Here is a 20,940-nt window from a genome sequence, read left to right as displayed (position 1 = left end):
GAGCGTGGATGCTGACTGATGCAGGCTGGGGATGCAGGGCACAGCTGGGCCCGATTGCAGCAGTTTATTTAATTAAAACATGAGAGAATCCCACCGGAGCGAGAGCTAAGGGGGAAGACACAGGTTCTATTTATAGGTTTGAACACAGATGCACACACACACACACACCTCCACATCCGGTGGGAGCGAGGAAGACAAGAAGCCAGGTGCTTCCCCAGACTCATCCTCACATCTGACTGTGTGTGTGAGATGGATGCCTTGCGTACGTCTATGTGTAATACGTCTAGCTTCATTTCTAGGTGCAGCCTGCTGGTTAGTGTTGACAGTGGCCGTCAGGTTGCCTCACAGTGTGAAGCAATACTGACACACAAGTTAGCAAGGAGACCCACCCAGGTTGTAAAGCATCACCACGCATTTATGTAACACAGTGGTGAGGTGAGGATACACCTATTTAGCTAACAGCGACATAGACGTTTTCTATGTGCTGTTCAGGCTGTGAGGCAACCTCACGTTACCTTTGTAGCTCCTCTCCAGGTAGACACCTACACACACCTGTCATCCTCCCAGTGACTCGAGGGGGCAGGCTGCGAGTAAGTGCACGTCTCAGATACAAATGATAGCCAAAGCGTTTGGAAGTAAACACACTTCCTGCTCTTACAGGTCCGAAAAATTAATTTGCATACCGGCAGGTGTCACGTCTTCAAGTTGATCTGCTTTAATCAGCAGGTATTACACAGAGACTTCATTAACAACACTGAGATAGCAACATATTGTCTTGGAATAATGAGGCAGATGTGTCTCCTTCATTTACTGAAGACGTGAAGCTTTGAACCAGTTCTGCTTTCTGGCTGTTCGGCCTTTTGACAGCTTATGACTCGTCACATGGATGTCCATGTTTTATGTGTTTTCACACCTTTATTGCGGCGGTCTATAAAACTCTGTGACACTAAAGGCACGTGAGTGTTCTTGTTCAGTGACAGATATTTTGATGTATTGTAGTTGACTTTCTTTTCTTGCAGAATCAGACGTACAGTGACGCAAAATGTCAAAATACGATCATGAGTTACCCCGTAAAGCCTGGTCCATTCAAATTTACTGGTTTTATAATTGACCCTCCGCTAAATCCCGCCCCTTGAACACAGACCGGCCAATCATAGCGTAGCATCAACCAGATCTGACCAGGGTCCAAAAACACCTCCATAGACTTCTATTCAGTTTGACATCCTGGATGTATCGTTCAAACACATATTGTAGACCCTTCTGTCTGAATTTGCTTTTCCCAAAGATTATATGATATTTATTCAGAGAGTGCAGTTAGTGACAGTGTGTTTGAAGGGGCGGGGCTTAGCAAAGGGTCACTTGAATGTTGAATGCTGTCTCACTCTTCCTACCCTGCTGTAAGGGATCCACTGGTGGAGACCAACAGCTTGCCTTGTGCCCTGTTATCACTGTCATGGCAGATATATCACAGACCAGCACTGTGCTTTTTGTTTTTTCTACCCTCACTGCTGCTGGGCATGCTGGTGCATCAACAGAGTTTTCACAGGGCACTTTGTTTTTTACATTTCCTCTGGTCACACCCTCCGAGCTGTGCGTTTGTTTGCACATATGTGATTGTCCGGCCACTTGTATGTCTATTCATTTGTGCAGCCACCTCCTGCAAAGCCGGCTTTCCAATGTAACGAGTGGCTGCCTTGCCACAGGAACATTTGAATCCTAATTTGGGTAAAAGATTGAGGTGGAGAGGTATTGAATAAGGAAGGAGCGTGTAAAGATCAGACCGATTACGTTCGGCGGCATGCAGTTTGGTGCTTTACATTAGAAGGAAATGAAAAAAGTCCACATGTGGCTAGCTTTAGCCTTGTGACAGCGTTGTTTGGATGTTAAACTGTTACCCTGGCTGCCTAATGGGTAGATCATGACCTTTTGTTGAGGGGGAGGAAGACATGGCGGTGAACTTGCCGCACATAAAACCTTTGTGCAGCATGCTAGAAAGATAAATAAATAACATTGTATCTTCATTTCTTTGCGCCACTGGTGAGACAAAAACAACTCGGCACTAGTCGTGGTTTAACTGCCTCTCCCAATGCAGCGTTCACACTACGAGCGACGTGCTTCAAGTCATTTCCAAAGTCACGACATGAAGCTACAAACTGGTTTTTGTTGCTTTTGCTCAAAGTGTGAACATAGCGTAAGCCTTACAAGTGTTTCGACATCAGCATTTATGGCATTCCTGGTGGTTATAATGCTCAGAATTGGCCAGACTCTCTGACACAAATCCACTTTGTGTGGTAATAGTGGCGTCTATGTTCGTGCCATGCAGAGGCGACTGAGTGTGTTTTGCATTTACAGGTGTAGGAAAGCACAAGTTGGTATCTATGGCTAAAGTTGTGCCCATGCCAGGCGGCAACCTCTGGGTCTGAAGAGTGAAGCAATGCGGCCATCAGGGGGCGACTCCTCTGGTTGTATAGAAGTCTATGAGAAAATGACTCTACTTCTCTCTTGATTTATTACCTCAGTAAACATTGTAAACATGAGTTTATGGTCTCAATCTCTAGTTTCAAGTCTTCTTCAATACAGCATGATGTTCATTTAGTACATCATGGTCCATTTAGAGTCAAACAGACCATAAAGCAGGGGATGCTTTAGGGCGGGGCTACACAGTGATTGTCTGTGTTTCTTCTTACAACTTTAACTCTTTCACAGTGTTTTCACCTCATGAAAATTGTTGCGGTTTAGGTCGCCTAAAAATGTCCTATTCAGTGTTCGGTGGTACTTAGCTCCACTCTCTCATGTCACTTCTGGTTGCAAATAAAACCAAGATGGCGCCGGCCAAAATGCTGAATTTGAGGCTTCGAAACGGCAGTCTATAAACCAATGGATGAAGTCACGGTGACTACGTCCACTATACAGTCTGTGGCCTGTGCATGCTTAGTACTCATACAGCATATGTGCTGATGCCTCGCAGTCGAGCTTCTCTGGCACTCTTAAAGCCATCCATCTCTTGTCCCCGCTGTAATGCTACACCCACCTCCCACCCACCTTCTGCTGCCTAATTGATCCATCCATTTAGCTCCATCCAGCCGGCCTCTTACGGCTCATTTCCAGAGGCTAGGGATAGCCGGGGTGAAATATTAACTTGGTGCCAAGCTGCCTCACAGAGATTCCATTGTGAATAAACAAGCAAGGCACGCGGTGATAAATTATGCAGCTTCTCTACAGTATTTAAGTTAAAGTTGAACGTCTCTAGTAACAATGAATATAAAACTGAACGTAGCAGGAGATCAAAGGAAGCTGGATAGTTAAACAGCAGCTCAATCACTGGAATTCCTCCGGTTGGAGCACTTAAGGTTCTGCCGTTTGACATTTTCACTGCAGTTGCCATGGTTCCCCGAGGGCTCGTTCCCATCCAGGACCAACTCCTTTTTATCGTCACAGCAACCACAGAAAACATGACATCCTTGTTCCCATGATGACAACAAATCCCCACGGATACAGTCGGACGGAGCCGTGGGCCGTCTCTTTGTCTGGGACATCTGTACACCGTACAGGAGACCCGTCTGTAAAAGTCCCCACAACGAGTGTAAATAACTTAACTTAATGGAAGACTGTTTGTGGCTCTTTACCACCGACAGGTCAAAACAACACGAGCCCCATTATTTAAATAACCACGTCAAAAGTAATGTGTTATTTTGTGCTTCATACCAGAGCTTTTACACTTCTAACTCTGCCCGCCGTGGTAGTCTGCTACATTCCTGTGTTGTAAATGTGTGTGCTCAGTCCAAGGACATGTGACTCTAAATACTCTATTAACAAAGGAATTTAGTTAAACATCAATAGAGTGGGAGTTCATTGCACCTTGTGAGTCAGTCAGAGGCATGAGCAATCCTCTTAAGGCCTTTTCAATTGACCGTGTGATACCCTACCCCGCTATACCCAGTTACACGTACTGCACTCTCCAAACATGGTTTACGAGAATGTGCAGGAACGCTGGGCGTCACCGCGAAAAAAAGGACACAGATTACAAAGCCGCTCTGACTGTGACACTGTAAAAACCTAGAACATTCTTTTCCCCATGATTGAGGACAAGATACACGTAGCCCTTGCTTTTGTCTGATCGCCTCGCTTACAGGAGGACAATCACTCCGTCCATTGTTTTCAACACGATTCAGTCCGTGGATTTTCATAATTCTTCCATGGCCAATAGCAAGAAACAAGAGATTAGTCCGACCTAAAATGTGAGAACATGCCATGCATGGATCTATTGGGGATCTATTTTGAACAGATGGTTGGAACCTGTTGCTGCTGATGCTTTGTAATATTTATTTGGGAATAAACGAGCAAATTATAGGAGTTCAAAGTGAATGGATTTGCATTTAATCACCTTCACAAATAGTTATTGAACTACATAAATCAAAGACAAACTCTATAACGCTGTGTATTGTGTACACAGGGATCTGTTTGTAAGGACTCCACGTCACTGTGTTTGATTAAGGTGTTCCTAATGTTTCCATAAGTTAGTGTTCTGACTGTCAATCACAGAAATTCCGTTTATATTTAATACATGTTGTAATATATTTCAAAATGTTACAATCATAATATTAATATCAGGAGAATGGACTTTCCCATTCAAATCAATGTAGCAGGACGGTCAGAATGGCGGCCATTATTATGTGTACAGTTGCCACTGTGACCGTTGTAGCGCGCTAACTTTCATCTAAACCAAACAGTGCGACTACACTTTACACTGACAACAATCGCCATTTTCTTTTGTACCGGTCAAACGACCATGGAAAACAGCTCGGTGTCCGTGCTACTCCTGTTCTTTCTGCATGGTTACAATCCAGGCGTTGAGAGCAGTCGATCCACCTCCCCTTCTCAGTTTAATCTGTTATTATAGGCTTATAATGAACAACGCAAAATGATAATAAACTGCATCTGCAGAAATATGTTTTCCTTTCAAGGAAACCTGAGAATTACATCATCACTTTATGTATTTATTCTAACACTGATTGTTCTGCGTTTACCTAACTTCATGCATGCTATCGTACAGACTGGTGAAAAGTAATAAAGTTTAATCTTCAGCCACTACGAAGCTGCAGTTTCACACAGATTTCAAACGGTTTCCTCATTCTTCAGATTGTATATTGTACTTTTTAACCCATCTTCCCTAACCCGAGTTCCTGTTCCTGTTGGATACGATACGACACCGACTCAGAGCAAACCACGGTGATCCATCGGGGCAATCGCTACCTCACACATGGGGGCCTCATTTATCATTTTCTCGATTTCGTGCCTGCTCGTCCCCACAAATTGATCTCAGTGCTCCACCTCGAAGTACGTCTCAATTCCTAAAATGCGTCTCCTCTCGTGTCCCCTTCATCGCCTCCTCTGCTCATCTAAGACACGAGGACAAGAGGCAAGGAAAGGAATCGTGGATGTACAAACTGAGAATTGAGGACGTAACCTTTGTCTCTCGTCTGTAAGATGACACTTTGTCCCTTCAGTCTGGATATTTGACCACCGACAGATGGTGGAGCTGAGTGCAGGGGGGTGGGGGGTGTAGGTGCACCAATGTTTAGATAGAGAGTTGTGGGTCATTTCAGAGGCAGACTAAAGGTCTCGTGTGGAGGCACTCATCAGTTATGTAACCTAATCATCCCGAGGAGAAGCCCAGCCTTTTGTCGACCTGGTCTGGGGCCTCCCTTTGTTATGGAGACCGTCACCATGGTTCCCTTTGGTCATGAGGTTTTGGTGATGAGCCGGCGTACAGCAGCCAGCGAGGCTCAGTCCAAACACAAAATGTTGATCAGTGTTAGACGGGAGGATAATAATGGTTGTGATGACTGCACCTGTTTTTAAAGTTTGCCTGCATAAAAGTGTTTGAGAATCAAGCATGCTTTACTTCTGTACTCTTCTGAATGCCTGTAATCATTTGAAAAATATTAAATTTCTCGCACTGTTTTATGTTCACTTAATTAAAAAATGTGTCTTAGTAGAGGCACGACACCGTGTGCAAACCCCCCCCCCCCCCCCCCCCACGTCTATCCTTAAAAAGGTGTTGTGATTAATGAGTCACCTTCATGCTGACAGCAAGGTATTGTATTTACTGGGGGTGGCAAACATAATACATTATCCTGCTAATCCTTGCTAAATTAATTACCAACAGCGACTTAAATGTCAATGTTTTCCAAAGACTCAATGATGCTGGAAAAGATTAGACCGATGTGTGAAACAATACTCAGCTGTAATCTTATTTATATACGTTTACATTCTATGATTGTCGACACTGTCATTGTATTATGTTGTTCATTCTGTGCACACGACATGTGGGAGAGCGATCCTGTTTGTTCCATGCGGAGTTTTTTCCCTTATCAGAATCGTGAGTCAAGGGACAGTTGGTGGGAACATTTTTAATATTGGGATATAAATATAAAATAGACTTGACTCTCCCTTTCCATGCTAAACGAGATCCCTTCAGTGTGCGACTTTATTGTAAGCAATGGGGTTAAAAATCCGTCGTTCTCGTTCCATGGAGAATTGTATTTGTACATTCATATTTCAGTGGAAGCTGAGGCCATGAGGGTCAGCATCCCCACTACGCCAATAAAGTGGTCCCATTAAAGGGACTAGGATGCTACGTCATAGAGTCCTAAAACCCTGACATGAGTCGGCATTCTCTACTTCTGGTTCCCTCTTCTTTATATGTTTATGGTTAGATGCATGAGATAAGGTCTGTGGTTAACACAAGCTTGAGACACTTCTGTTTTGTTCTACAATATAAAATAGATCAGTAACTGAATTAAGAAGCTTTTACACGTCTGAGAACAGGCGGTTGGTAAGCGACTAAAGCCTCGGCGGTACGGACGTGAGCCGGCGTGGAAACGTTCGGATCTTTTTTACTCCGTGTGGGTTTCCCCTCGTGACGAACCAACGTTCTCAAAGCTCCACGAAGTTGCTCCATTATATCCGCCCATCCGCGTCCGTGTAGTTAGAAAATGTCCAATGTGCAGACACCCTGAAAACCTGATGCGTCAAGCGTAAACCACGCTAAAATTAGACTACAAAACGTCATCACGCCGACTCGTCCGCTTTCACAGCCTCGTTGTGTTCATACTCAGACTCATGTGACCGTGGTGGCGTTCCTTTATAAGATAACGTTGACTTTTTACTTCTGCTGATTGCATTCAAACATGTAAGTATCGTAAACGTTTGCTTGCCACAGAGATTATTTTTCCGCCATAATCCAAAATCCTACAGAGAAATCCCGTTGGCTTTGTGTTGAGGGACGCTAACTTCCTGGTTGGCCTACAAAAGTACTATTTGTATACTACTCTCTATTTGATGCACAGCTGTTGTCGGTCGGAGTGTAACTGACAATGTGGACATAATGCCTTATTTTCAGGTATCCACATCAACACCTCGGGTTGGCCGTGGCAGCAAACGCAAACAAACAATCAGCTCAGAACCTACGTAGGCGCTTCATTACAAGGCTCCTCTAATAGAACCTCGGGGGGGGGGGGGGTTAACGAAGCATAGCTGTGACCCGAGCTGCTTCACATCCACTGTATGATAATGGTGCAAATTACCAGCTGCTTTGATATGATACTCTGGTGTGGGCGCTGAAGTGGCCAGATGAGACACCATTTATTAGACCTTCAGGTGGAGAAAAATGTAGTTTTCAGCCGACTGTAGTGGCGATTGGTTTAACTAGATTAAAACTATTTTTCTCACTGGGACAGACTTTCTCCCTCCTGAGACTATACTCCCAACAATGCATCCAGATACCAGCAGCTTGTGCGTATTTACATTTCACCGTGCGGCGAGACCCGGTGTTCCCTTCTCGTCTTGTAGACACTGTGAATTTAACCTCGACAGACACCAGCCGCTCCCGTAAAACTAGAGTGTCAACAGAGTCTGTGTCACGACCTGGATTCACCTCGGCTGGAACAAATTGTTTTTTGTAGCTTTGATCTGTACTTCATTAATCAATTTACTACCACGTAAGTCTTTAGCACATAAAATAAACAAATCCAGCCTCTCGTGAAATATTAACTGCAGCTACCGAGTCTGGAATACGTAGACAAATACTTATATGTGCATGCAAATGCAGTACTGGGACATATACTCGTTAGCCTTTAGTATTTACTGTCTTTTCCCAAGGAAAGTCACCCGACATCCTATAAATGTTTAAGTAATTTCAATTTAGCATGGGTGTAGTTAGCCAGTTTGCCTCGTGTCTCACAGTGATGTTAGGCGAGTCCTTAAACCACCTTTTTTTAAATGGAGTAACATGAGCGTTAAGCTAAAGCAGCCACATTACAGTAGAGGAGGAAATCCAAAGGGAAGGGCACGCGTGGATTTTCTTGCGTCTCGCTCGACTGTGTGTAGCCGCCGTGGCAGCGTGGTGTACTGGCTGCCTGCTCTGGCCCATTTGTTCAGTCAACAGGAGTGACCTCCAGCTGTGAGGAGACCTCATCTTTCTGCTCGGGGGAGGAATAGGAAAAAATAGAGCGAGCAGGATTAAAATAGACGGAGGCAATATGGTGTGTGTGTGTGTGAGTGGGGGGTGTCATTTGGGTTCTCATGTGTGGATGTGTGTACCTGTCTGTTCTCTCTAGACCTCGTACGCTGAGCCGCTGCAATAACACAAGAATGTTCTGGGCAGCTGCCAAATGTAAACGCAGGTGAAAATGGGCTGGCGGAAGGGAAAGAACAAGCTCGACAGCGGGCCGCCCGGTTCCAACCAGCAAATCACCGATACTGGGATAGGACTCGGTGTGCAATAGCTTCTGCTTGTTCAAACCTGTTCCAACACGATCGTACACGCACAAGTGGGCATTTAATTACTAATTACTAATCAGAGATCATGAAAGGATGCAATGCAGCCGGATGAGTGTACGAGTTCTTTGGCAAGAGACGGTAAATCTTGAGTTGAATTGGTGACCTGCAGTGTAGTTGCGTTTGGCAGGAGCCGAGTTTAAAAGGGTGATGAAACCTGCAGTGTCAGTGCAATCAAGTGGGCGTGGAGGGAGGGAAAGGTTGGAGGCACACTTGTTACAGCAGCCAAGAGCCGCTTTCTCATAGACTTCTTTACAACCAGAGGAGTCGCCCCCTGGTGGACACTAGAGAGAATGCAGCTTTAAGACACTTCTACATTGGCTTCACTTTGCAGAAACTGAGGCTGCCGCCTGCATTTAATACACTATTCTAAAAAACATGAATTATAGCTGCTTTAATCTTGAAAATTATATTTTAATTTAGCACTTACAACACTTAAACCGAGAGAAACAACCCTTGGATTTCCACTTGCATATCTTTTCTCTTATCCACCCACGGGCTGCAGTAGAACAGAGAAATAAAGATGAGATAGCATTGTGTGTGCATGTGTGTGTGTGTGTGTGTGTGTGTGTGTGTGCGCGCTCCTAAAAAGAAACACACTCATACATATCCGTCTCCTGCTCTTCATCTCTCACTTTCCCCTCACTCGGATCTGTTTTGTGCTCGCAGCAGACTGAAGAAGACGAGGGGTCCTGGCACCACTGGGTGGTTTATGTAATTCTCCTCGCCGCGTCTGGTCCCTGTGTTTTATTCTGCCATGTCGTGGCACGGCAGACACAGTGACTCAGGGGAGGGGCACACACACACACACATGCACATGCACAGCAGATGGAGGGGCAGAGTGACTAGTGCAAGACTAGAAACTGAACTCCAACTAGACCCCATGCTGTCCCTGCTGGCACAAGTTTTTTTTGCCGTGTCTGAGTGCGATATGTTATTTTGGAGAGGTTCTCAATTACCGTACAGTGCAGGCTCCATGACACATACTTCCTCCTCACAGTGCACATAGATGAAGATTACAACATATCTTCTAAATGGATGTTATCAGCTCCACTCCCCTTCTTTTTCTTATCTTTGGTATTTAAGTCTCAGTGCACTTGCGGTGACAAGTGCACTGCTGCGTTTATCAGCTGAGACAGCGGTGCTGTTTTCCGCTCCGGCTTGAGGTTAATGAATCGATTAGTGTCATTGATTAACCGGGCCAGCTCGCAACAGCCTTGGATCTTAAGAGCTTAGGAAAGAAGGAAAGAGTATACTGTTTACTTTACAGCCAACGTCATGATTAAGTCCTGGTGTTAGCTGCAGGCTAAACAGGAATCACCTCAGAGTAGAGCGCTGGAGTTACACCAAAATGTCATCTGGCTGTGCTGTTGGGTGCCAGAATCCATATTGCGTACATTTGAGATGATAAACTGTGATTCGAGGCTCGAGCGAGCTACAATATCGGCAAAGTTGTTCCAGAGATGGAGAGAAAATGTTGCTAATAGTTTAGCTTAGCCTTCTGCTGACCTCCTCAGCCGTCACGGCTGCTGCAAGCTCAACTATTCGAGATGAAGAGTATTTTCTGTAACTAGCGTAGCATGAAAGCATGGTGGAATTACCAAGCTAACTAGCAAATGGCTGGCTACTTAGCTCGCTTGCTAATTCCACCATGCTTTCATGCTACGCTAGTTACAGAAAATGAGCCCAACAGCGCGCTGGTGGCCATAGCTGAGAATAAATAGGTAAAGTAGTGTTAAGTATAATGCTGCTGAGAAGTGGCCACCAGTTGTGTTTACCTCCATCTTTAGACTTAATGCAGAGGGTTAAAGTTAATGTGTGTCAACATGCTCTTTACACATGAAACTTACAACATTGCCAGTTTCAACTATTCAGCCATAGCGGTGCTTTTGGTATCACAACACCTTGCATCAGGTTTAGAACCAACAGCAGGAGTCTCTCACTCATTAAAGAAAGTGTGAATTAAGGGCTTGTAGATTTCACTAAAAGAACTTAAAGCTTTTGATGACAGTCTCAATATTTCCAGGATTTTTTAAAAACGTTTTTTTTACAGAGATATAAATTTCAAATGTTTACTTACACAACAGTTTGGCAGTTTGTAGTGACACAATGAACCCAGACTCAACTCGGGGCTCTTTAAGGACACACATGTACAAACTACCCCCCCATGACTGCTACTCCTCCGGGCTCACGCTGACCCTTTGAATGTAAGAGGTTGAGAAAACGTGACCCTAGATCATGTACTCGCTCCAGTATCGCAAATATCCCCTCTACATGTTGATAAAGCATGAAAAAACCTAAATAAGTCATGCGTCATGTTTGTGGGCATACGTGTGCGAATGACGGTGTTCATGTATGTTTAAATCAGTTTCAGTTCTTAGTCGTAGAGACTTTAAGGAAGTACCTAAATGTCCTGGACGATGATTTGTTCAGTACCATAGCAAATCTAAGATTATAGTATAAGCACTGCAACGGATTCTTGTTTTTCCTTGAGCATGATTTTTAAAAATAAATCATCTTTTGCTCAGTTATCCGACAGGCGTTTAAGCCCCGTACAGGGAGGGAAGGGAGAGGGCAAAGACACGGCAAGATTTAGGAGATACATGATGAATGAATGAGTGGAATTGACCGTCCAAGAGGAAGTGGGAAGTGCGGGGGGGGGGGGGGGGCAGCATGCTCTCAGGAGGCCAGGAACTGTGAGAAGTGGTGACGTCATTCCTGTTGCAGTAAATGAAGAGCACTCATCCCGTCAAAGAGACATCTGCCCTGAGACTCTCGTCTTCCCGTGCTTGTATTCGCTGTCACGGACTCTCGGTTTCTCTATCGCCGGTCTGCTCAGCCCCCCCGATGGCGAAACGGAGATCTCTGGAACGCTTTTATTTATTTTTTTATTTTTTTATTTCCTGGTACTCTGGTCTCTGCAGTGATGATGGTTTTCCTGCTGTTATTGTAGTTGTACACAGTAGTAGTAGCAGCATCGGAAATACACGAGGGCAAAGGGCAAAACTGCCCCTAAGAAACATCATTTTGCCCCTGATATCACTAGGAGAGGGGCAAAAAATGCCCCCGAAAAAAATGGAGCGCTTCTTAATCAGACCTGTGACTGCGAGACTGCGGTCAACTCAGCAGACACTGACATGCTAGTGCACCTATATGCTGAAATTCACGGTAAACTCATTCAAACGGCGCAGATCGGGAGCGAGCGAAGGACTTTGAAAGTTAACGGAAAGATTAACGTGAGACAACATCCGGTTTCTTCAGACGAACATCCGGTTTTCAGAATAAGATGCCAACAAAGTATACATATTGCATAATGGTAATTAGATTAAATTAATTATATTCACATTAAGTATAAAACATGCTACCTGCATCTCGTGAGTTAAAGGTAAAATACACCTAAATTGTGCGTAAAGTGTCTTTATTCTTTGATTTGAGGGTTGCTGGAAATGAATAATACCTGACTGACAGTCAATTAAGATATTTTAATAAGTAAAAACTCTGAACTGAATTTGTACCTTCAAATGGCACATTTTTTAAATTTTTAAGGTGCTATAAAAATGTTTTTCTCAAAAATTCCACACAATGACTAATGCATAAGTTCAGGACAAAAATGGGTAATATCACAATATTTGAGGTGCTACAAAAATATTTTTTCTCAATAATTCCATACAATGACTAATGTATATGTAATCAACGCATCGTTGACTTAATAATTGTTAATAGTTGTTTAAAACATTTAATAATAACAATAAATAACCACAACGAAATAAGAATAAAATTGAATATGATTGTCTGATTTATGTTTGTTTTTTGTTAAAAAAAATCTAAGAAAACACTTTGAATCTGTAGACTACTGCCTAATAGTCTTATTATTGCCATTTGATGACAATTGCTCATATATTGTAAGCCTAAATAAGTATATGTATTATTTTGAACAAAGGTTAAATGTTATTTCACAAGTTTCAAAAAATGCCCCCAATTTTTTGAAAATGCCCCTGGATTTCAGTCAGTGGGGGCAAAAATTGCCCCCAAAAAAATATATGTGTGTGTGTGTGTGTGGAGGAAACCTCATGATCCACTTATGACTGAGTGCCATGTGACCATAACTAGCATTAAACTAATATTGTCATTATCTGCTGCAACTGCATGTGCTCATACTTTTGTAAGGTAATATAATTAGACATTGTTCTATGTTATATATATCTGGATTTGCTCAGACGGTCCTCGTGGCCACAAGTGCGTCACCACTAGTATGTCTTTGGTTTGTCCTCTACCTGTGTGGAACGGGTGGACGGCTGTTCGGGTGAACCAACGACTGCGTGTAATTTATATGTAGATATCAGGGCTTCTTCAGACACTTGTCCTCCGGGACAGTGGCAGCGCTGATGTGTACTTTTTGGTTTGATGCAACTTTATGTCTTCACATAGATGTGTCTCTCAAAGGTGTGGACAGAATGGCCTCCCGGGAAAGTATTATACATGCCGCTTACATAACCTCAAGTTATGTAAGCGGACAGAGAAAGATATGAGGAAGAGGAAAAGATAAATAAAGACAAGAGACAGAACGAAGATAACCTTGTTGGGTTTATGTGCTGAATAGTTAAAGGAATAGTCAGCTTTTATAATGTGAATTCCTGGATTGTAAATTGTTCATCTGCAGTTTTATTTGTTCTTAAAGTGTCCTGAAGTAGCTTGTGACATGGTGAAGCTACATGTGAGCCAATGAATGGAGGACTGCTTTTTTCCCCACAATTTGTCGATCTGGATTACTCATCTAAAGTGTTATTGTGTAATTAATATGATGCAGTGTTTATTCAGAGACAACCCTACTCTGTACATACACTACCAACATACAACTTCACTGCTAATACCTCCCGTCTGCTCTGAACGCGTCACACTGCGTCGTCAACCTACAATTGCAAGATATGACCACGCTGGAAACACAAGCGGGAAAATGTAAATTTTACACAGGAAAAAAAATAAAATAACTGGCACCAAAAATTTCAATATTTTAGAGCTCCCCCTAAATGTGTCAGCTAAGGGAAGAAAACCGTTATCAGCCGAAACACTGCCGCACCCATTCATTTTGAAAGAGCGGCGGCCAATGGTGTGATTTCTTCACTCAGGGTCGGACTTTAGCGTTTACAGAACGAGCCCGCCTCTTTAGCACAGAGGGAAGTAAAAACATTCCACTTTAGAGGTCATATGAGGCTTTGTGTTGGAAAGTCAAAGATTAATGAAGTTCTTTGTTTCAAGCACTCCCTTCTCTTCCTGTCAACCTTAAATAGCCGACGTAACGAGAATGTACTTGCCAAAATAAAGTGATCGAAATGGCAAATCTAATTACAACATTTATAAATACCAGAGCTGTGCAGGCTTCCTGATGTGGCACAGACCGTACCGTGTGTTTGCTTTGGCTCAGAGGAAGCCACAAGAAATAACTTCACTTGGCTTCGGGAGCAGTTTTGTCAAAATACTCTAATGAGCTCAAGAGAATCATTGTCTGCCTCTCAAATGTTCTGTGATGAACCGCCATGTTTTGAGAGTTTTATATTTCAATGAAATGAGTCACACTAGCACGTTAAGAGGAAGCAGAAGTGGTTTTTGAAGGTGTGTCTGTGTGTAAGTGTGTAAGTGTGTGTGTGTCGTGGCATGCGAGGACAAGTGGTTTTGACCTGTTGATGGTGTGAACAACCAGGATGTGAGTTTAGTCATCTGTGTCTGTCCTAATGACAAACTAATGGACGCAGTTTTTACACATTGTTTCCATGTTTGTGCAGACAATCACGATAAAACACTGCATTTATTTTAGGGATGCATCTAAACCGATACCAGTGCTCATGTGCTCGTACAACTACTACGATACAACCGCATGCGGCCACTTTCCCCAGTAAATCTCCTCGTTTAATGCGAGGTTGTCAGCTGTGTGTCTGTCCGGCTTACTGTCCACCAGTGTGTTACGTTAGCCCTGCGTAACGTTAGCAAGTGTCCGGTCAAGAGAGAGTTATGAGTGTGAAGTCAGCAGTAACATCGTAGCGGTGCAGTGTGTGTACAGTTTATTTGTTCGTGAATAAATGCATAATAATTTGTGTTAGCTAACGCCGGCTATCAAGTTTTGTTAGCTTGTCTTTTTTCACAATGACTGAAGCAAAATAACAGTTTCTCTCAATATGTGAAGTCACTCACTCTTCGGGGCCGCGAGTGTTACTTGAGAAAGTTGGCAGACTACGTACTTCGCCGGGAGGAGAGCAGATGGTTGCACCGGAGAGCACGGCTGGCTAGTTAGCAAACTAGCTCGTCCATTTCTGGAGCTGGCGAGTTAGCTAGCTGGTCTCCTAGCGTCAAGGAGTGAGGCAAAAATGTTTCTGTATCCTGTGTAGCGTGATGGAATTAGCAAAGGTAGCCAAGTAGCCCGCCATCCGCTAGTTAGCTTGCTAATTCCCCCATGCACGTTTCTCTCCATCTCTTTAATAATTTAGCCGGCTGAGGATGTTAGCAGAACGCGAAGCTAAACTATTAACAAAATTCTCTCCATCGCTGAAACACTCCATCGAATCACGTTTTCTTTAGCCCATTATTCCGAGTTAATTTGTGTTTTGCCTCCATTAACAAATTGTCTGTTTGCGTAGATGAGACTGAAATGTCTGACGATAGTTTTTTTTAATTCCAGTCAGAAATATATCGTCTAAATTAGCATCATGCCGGTCCTAAGCATCCTCGATAGATCAATCGGCACTCAAATCACTGTGATTGTTCCCGTTAATTGTGAGGGATTTAGTGCTAATGCTTTGAGTAATCAACCGTTTACTTTAATGGGCTGGTAAATCATGCTTAGGCCAATTTAGAGTGTTTACAGTACTGATAGTGTCATTAATTCAGCTTTCACACTGACGTAACGCACGCTCAGCATCATAGTGCCTTCACTTCCTGCATGTGCGGGTCCGTGGGCGTCACCCATGGGCAGGGCAGGGTTAGTAAAAAAGAAGAACCTTTTCTGAGAGTGACAGCTTTAAAACCCTGAAAGCTATGAGTGTATGTCACTGTTTCTGCTGGGAAGGAAGGAAGGAAGGAGGGAAGGAGGGGGGAAAAAAACAGCCTTTCAGCTGTTATCAGCTACCAGAACGGGGCCGATCACCTCCCACTGCTGAGCTATCAATGTGGAGTTAATTGCCTTTCAGAGGAAAAAGGCAGAGTGGCTTTGTGGGCGTGTGTTTCCTTCTCTCCTTGTTTGTTGTGCTTTTTCTTTTCTTTTTTTTTTGATTAACCCTAAATTACAGTACAATGTGGAGCAGGGTATGTGCCTGGAATCTGTCATTCAGATTATTTACTTAAAGGACAGGAACAAAAAACGGACTTGACAGAAACTGATACAAATCACATTACACAGAGAGAGAGAGAGAGATGAAGAGGAGAGATAGAGAGAGGAACAGATAAGTGGAGAGAGAGAGAGGGAGGAGAGGTGGGCTGGGCTTGGCATGCAGACAGCGTGCTCTCTGAGTAGAGCACAAGGTTGTTCAAGGCCTCCCCACGTCATGCTTGATGGGTTACAGTGGGGGGTTTCTGACGGGAGGAGGAGGGGGAGGGGTGGTGTTTGTGTGGGTCCTTCATGTGTTTCATATGCATGCATGTGCAGACACATCGGAATGCAGTGCTCTAATGGCCTCTATCACGTTAGCTTCCTCTTAAACCCCTGGTCTCTCGTGTCTAATTGCATTTGTCACAGCTTTCAGACCTGAATACGCTGGCACCAACCATCAGTCCGGTCTCTAGAGTGGCCTGCACGTTTGATGAGGGAGGGATTGTGTGTACGGTAGATCGAGTGTCCTCCGTCCTAATTCGCCCGTGAGGGAACTGAATCAAAACTGCTTCCAAAGACAATATTTTTTTTTTTTACAGCAAAGATGAGACAGATCCGACTACTCTGGTTTACTTTCCTCTGCAGGCTGGAAGCGGTTCAGAGCGTGCCTACACGTGTACTAGTGCACATGTCCCGTTTTGTCCTGTTAAAAAGACGCGCATAGATAATATAACGGCATATGTTTGGCAGGCACGAGGATGAGATGCCGACATGTCGGAATATGTCGGTGCCTGCAGGACTGGATCAAACTCCAGAAGCCTCTTAGCATAATTTTTTTTCCCATCATATGGTGCCTCAGAGGGGCATCAGTGTGTGTGTGTGTGTGTGTGTGTGTGTCTGTGATGATGCACTCTGCATGTGTTACAGCGAGACTGAACAGGATCTAGTCGGTGTTTCTTGTTCTATTATTGTTGTTATTATTATCCCTTAGCAGATTTGCTTCACTGTAATATTTGTTGCAGAGGTAAAATGAGAACATTGATTCCAGCTACCGCTTAGCCGCTAGTCCGTAGCCCGGCAAAGCCAGGCAGTTTGTATAAAACAAGATGAATGTGATGGAAACTGTAATACGATTACTAATGACAAATCACATTCCCCGGGTTTTCTAGCTCAGCAGTATTGCGCCGCTCACAGGATGTGGATCATATTGGGATTGCTTTAAGATGAATGCTGATTGGATTAATAGTGAGAGGAGGTGCAGTTGGATAAGAGATTCACTCAGGCGGAGATCCGTCAATTTGGCCGCGTTGTGCTGGCATCCAAAATAAAGGAACGGGAGTAGTTGTCAATTATCCTCCTCATGCAAGCGCACATGCGTGGCTTGCATGAGGAGCTGGTGGGTTCAGGTGACAGTTAGACCACATCCCCTCTTTTTGTTCCACTTTATTGCTACTGTTTGTTGTTATTTAGGTCAACCCACACGGCCAACTACCGCTAAGCTTCAGTGGTGAAGTTTCCCAACAGCAGCCATCATGCAAATCCACTCAACAAGTGATTTCCGACATGATATGAGGATGTAGTGAGGGGTCTCGCGCTCCATTGGAGGAGGATTAGGATGCTGGTCATTGCTCGAGATGTGCTACATGGCGCCCTCTTATGCCGGGTGTTGTGGTCAGTGTGGTGGGTGTTTTTCTTGGTGCCTCCCCTTTGCACTCACACACCCCGTTTGTGCCCTTTTGTTTGACTAACAAATACATCGCAAAATTACAACGCATGACTCACAGCGCAGTCGATAATGACTGAAAATACACAGCATAATAGGGCTTAATAATAACATGGTAATTATTACACTCAGAAGGCGGGAACCAACCAATTGTCTCCGTTTCTTTCTCCTTAAAGAAGTTGTATTCTTCCCTCCCTCCTCCCCATCATCACAGATTAACATTCTAATAGTTGGCTTCTTAGGAATGAAACCCCCTTTGATGTGCGGTAGGTAAATCCCCTCATTAAGTCGCCACGGCAGATAATCAGTTTGGGCCGGATCAGGTGGAAGAGCGAGCTTTCACCAGAGCAGCATTAACCTTCCTGCGTGACCAAGTTTCATCAAACATTAGTGTTCTACATTGTTTCTCCACACAGAGGAGGACGGGGCTGGTTATGAGTTAATACAACAACCTCTTTTTAATTGATGTTTGTATTCCTCGTGTAACTACGCGTGAGGAGTAGCGCCGGATATCGGTACTCCATAGCTTTAAAAAGGTATCAACAGAAATAAACCGTACCAGGTCAAACAGAAACCTGCTGTTGATCCTTTTAGTTTCCGGATCTAGAAAAATAACAACAAACTTTCTTTGATTTAATGCAACGTGTGATTGGCCAAATACTGCAGCAGCTACAACCCGGGATTGGCTGCCTGCACACGGCTCTGAACACAGAGATGTCTGAGCTAACGGTGCTAACAGTGCAGACAGCACTGTTACCGCTGGATGAGCAGGGTTCAGTGCGGCGGTGATTTGGGATACACACACACACACACACACACACGAGGGGTATCTAATCAAGTACTCCACTGGTATCTGTCTAACTTTCAGGGTACTGGCATCGTCATTTTACCCAGCTCCACCGAGGAGGTGTTGTTTTAAAGCGTTGCTCTTTATTTTGACTAACATCTCTAATCTGCTGGGTAATAAAACACCATTGTGACTATTACAGTGTGTGCAAGAAAAGAAAACAATATGTCTTCACTCTCTTGTCCTTTTCCCGTCTGTCCACAGTGAATGAGTATGTGTTCATGGTCCAGGCCAGAGGGATCCAGATCAGAGAGAACGTGAAGAACATTGGGGCTCAGGTTATTGAGCAGGTGGTGAGAGGAGCCTACAGCATCAACGGCACAGGTAAAGACATACGCACTGATACGCAGAGGTAGATCTGGATATATCCGTAATAAATAAAACCAAACAACCAATTAAAAAATGTGCAAAGTCTGCGCTAAGCTCTTCCAATGTTTGGGGGAACCCTGCTGTTTATTCTGGCATCATGTAGGCCAACATGTAGGCGACTCTCTTTAGTAAACAAACACTCGTGTAAACAATGTGGAGGTCAACAAACATGATTGAGGTTTTGTCCATACATCGTATCATAAGTCGATTACGTGAGTATTGAGACAGGCCTCTGGCACATAGCTGAAAGAAATAAAAAGCATATATACGCAGCGAGACTCGTGATTGTGATGTTGACACTGGTATGTGTGCGATTCCAGATTATGCCTACGAGTTCAATGTGAGCGAGAGTGATGCTCCTCCCGCCACATACCTGCCCGAGAGCTTCACCTACCTCCCCTCTCAGGTGTGCCCTGAACGGCTGCTCTCCATGAGTGAGTACAGTTTGATGAGAACAAACGTCACTCGGTGACCTTTCGTTGAACCGTTTAAACGTAAAAGCAGCTGCTCTTCAGGTTCTTCTGGCCTCGTCAAATGTTCCGTTAAGTGAACTTCTGTACGTATTGTGTTCTAATAATAGAGTTGTGAAACGGTTGAGAGATTGACGATGCATGGAAATATGTTTTCATGGAAAAGAAGATTTATACTTTGAGATTGCTCAACTGTTACAGGCTTTAATGTGTTGTTGTTTTTGCCCCTCCTCCCTCCTCCACACACACACACACACACACACACACACACACACAGAGGGCAGGTTAAAGGTAAACATGAGTGAGGTGTCTTTGGAGGAGGTGGAGAGATCCTTGCTGGAGGAAGACCCTCACAGGACCCCAGGAGGCTACTGGAAACCCAAAGACTGTTTACCTCGCTGGAAGGTGAGTGTGGATGTGACAAAAGAGGACCGTTTCCTTAAAACCACTGTTCAATAAATAGACCCTTTTTACAGCCGACGTCATGATTATGTCAACAAGAATAAGCTAAACTTCTAGAGGGATGAGTGTTGGGCTCATTTCTGTAACCAGTGCAGCATGAAAGCATGTTGGAATTACCAAGATAACTAGCGGACAGCTAGCTACTTAGCTAGCTTGCTAATTCCACCATGCTTCCATGCAACACTAGCAACAGAAAATGATCCACACACTGTGACAACACAGCGTGTTGGTGGCCAACGTCATACAGTTCACCACTTTACTGCTGTGGCTCAGTGGGCGAAACAAGGACGGATGCGGTTGTTCTGCTCGACATTCAAATGCAAAAAAAGTTCACACGTTCAGTCATAAGTCCAAAAGCACAAGAAGCATGTGAAACACGAGTTTCTATACTTTGCAGTTCCATTCCTGAACCAGCCTCCTCTACTATGTGCTCTCTCTTTTTTGTTTGTCCAACAGAGCAATGTTGCCTGCCATCTGTGCGTCTGTCTCACATTCATTTGCCCCGAGGGACTGTGAATGTTCTGACAACTCTATCTATCTCTCTCTCTCTCTCTCTCTGAGTGGAAGGAGCACGGAGTTGACGGAGCGTGTCTGAGAGCGGTTAACACTGATTTTTACGGTATTTTTCCGTCACTAGTTAACGTTGGATGTGATAGTGTATCTCACGGTGTTTGTGTGAACATTTAGCTGGTTTTAGGGTCTTTGTGAGTGGTTGCAGTCGAGCAGCGCGAGCTGTCGGCTGCTAAACGCCAACATGGACATGACCGGATTAATGAGGAAACACGGCATAAAGATCCCGCCGACGTTCCCGGTGTCAGTGGAGGAATGCAGCCTGGCTGTGGGTGAACTTGTTGGCCACAGCAGCGTGAAGTCCGCTGCCCGAATGAACAATGCCGTGGTCATCTTTTTAGACACCATCAGAAATGCGGAA

At 44.2% G+C, this 20,940-nt stretch overlaps 1 protein-coding gene across 1 annotated transcript in view; it reads left to right on the top strand.

Annotated features, from left to right (window-relative positions):
* Nucleotides 1-20,940, top strand: part of b4galt5 (UDP-Gal:betaGlcNAc beta 1,4- galactosyltransferase, polypeptide 5) — a 33,841-nt gene that overhangs the window by 4,110 nt on the left and 8,791 nt on the right. Inside the window, exons 2-4 of the mRNA XM_076101112.1 lie at nt 18,913-19,032; nt 19,398-19,511; nt 19,825-19,952. Of these exons, the coding sequence (XP_075957227.1) occupies nt 18,913-19,032; nt 19,398-19,511; nt 19,825-19,952 (362 nt within the window). The remainder of the gene's footprint in view (nt 1-18,912; nt 19,033-19,397; nt 19,512-19,824; nt 19,953-20,940) is intronic.

Source organism: Anarhichas minor, unplaced genomic scaffold (genome assembly GCF_050575085.1).
Source record: "Anarhichas minor isolate MPS153535 unplaced genomic scaffold, ASM5057508v1 ptg000003l, whole genome shotgun sequence".
Classification (NCBI taxonomy): domain Eukaryota; kingdom Metazoa; phylum Chordata; class Actinopteri; order Perciformes; family Anarhichadidae; genus Anarhichas; species Anarhichas minor.
The sequence above is the reverse complement of the archived record's forward strand: the minus strand, read 5'-3'. Positions and strand labels throughout refer to the sequence as shown.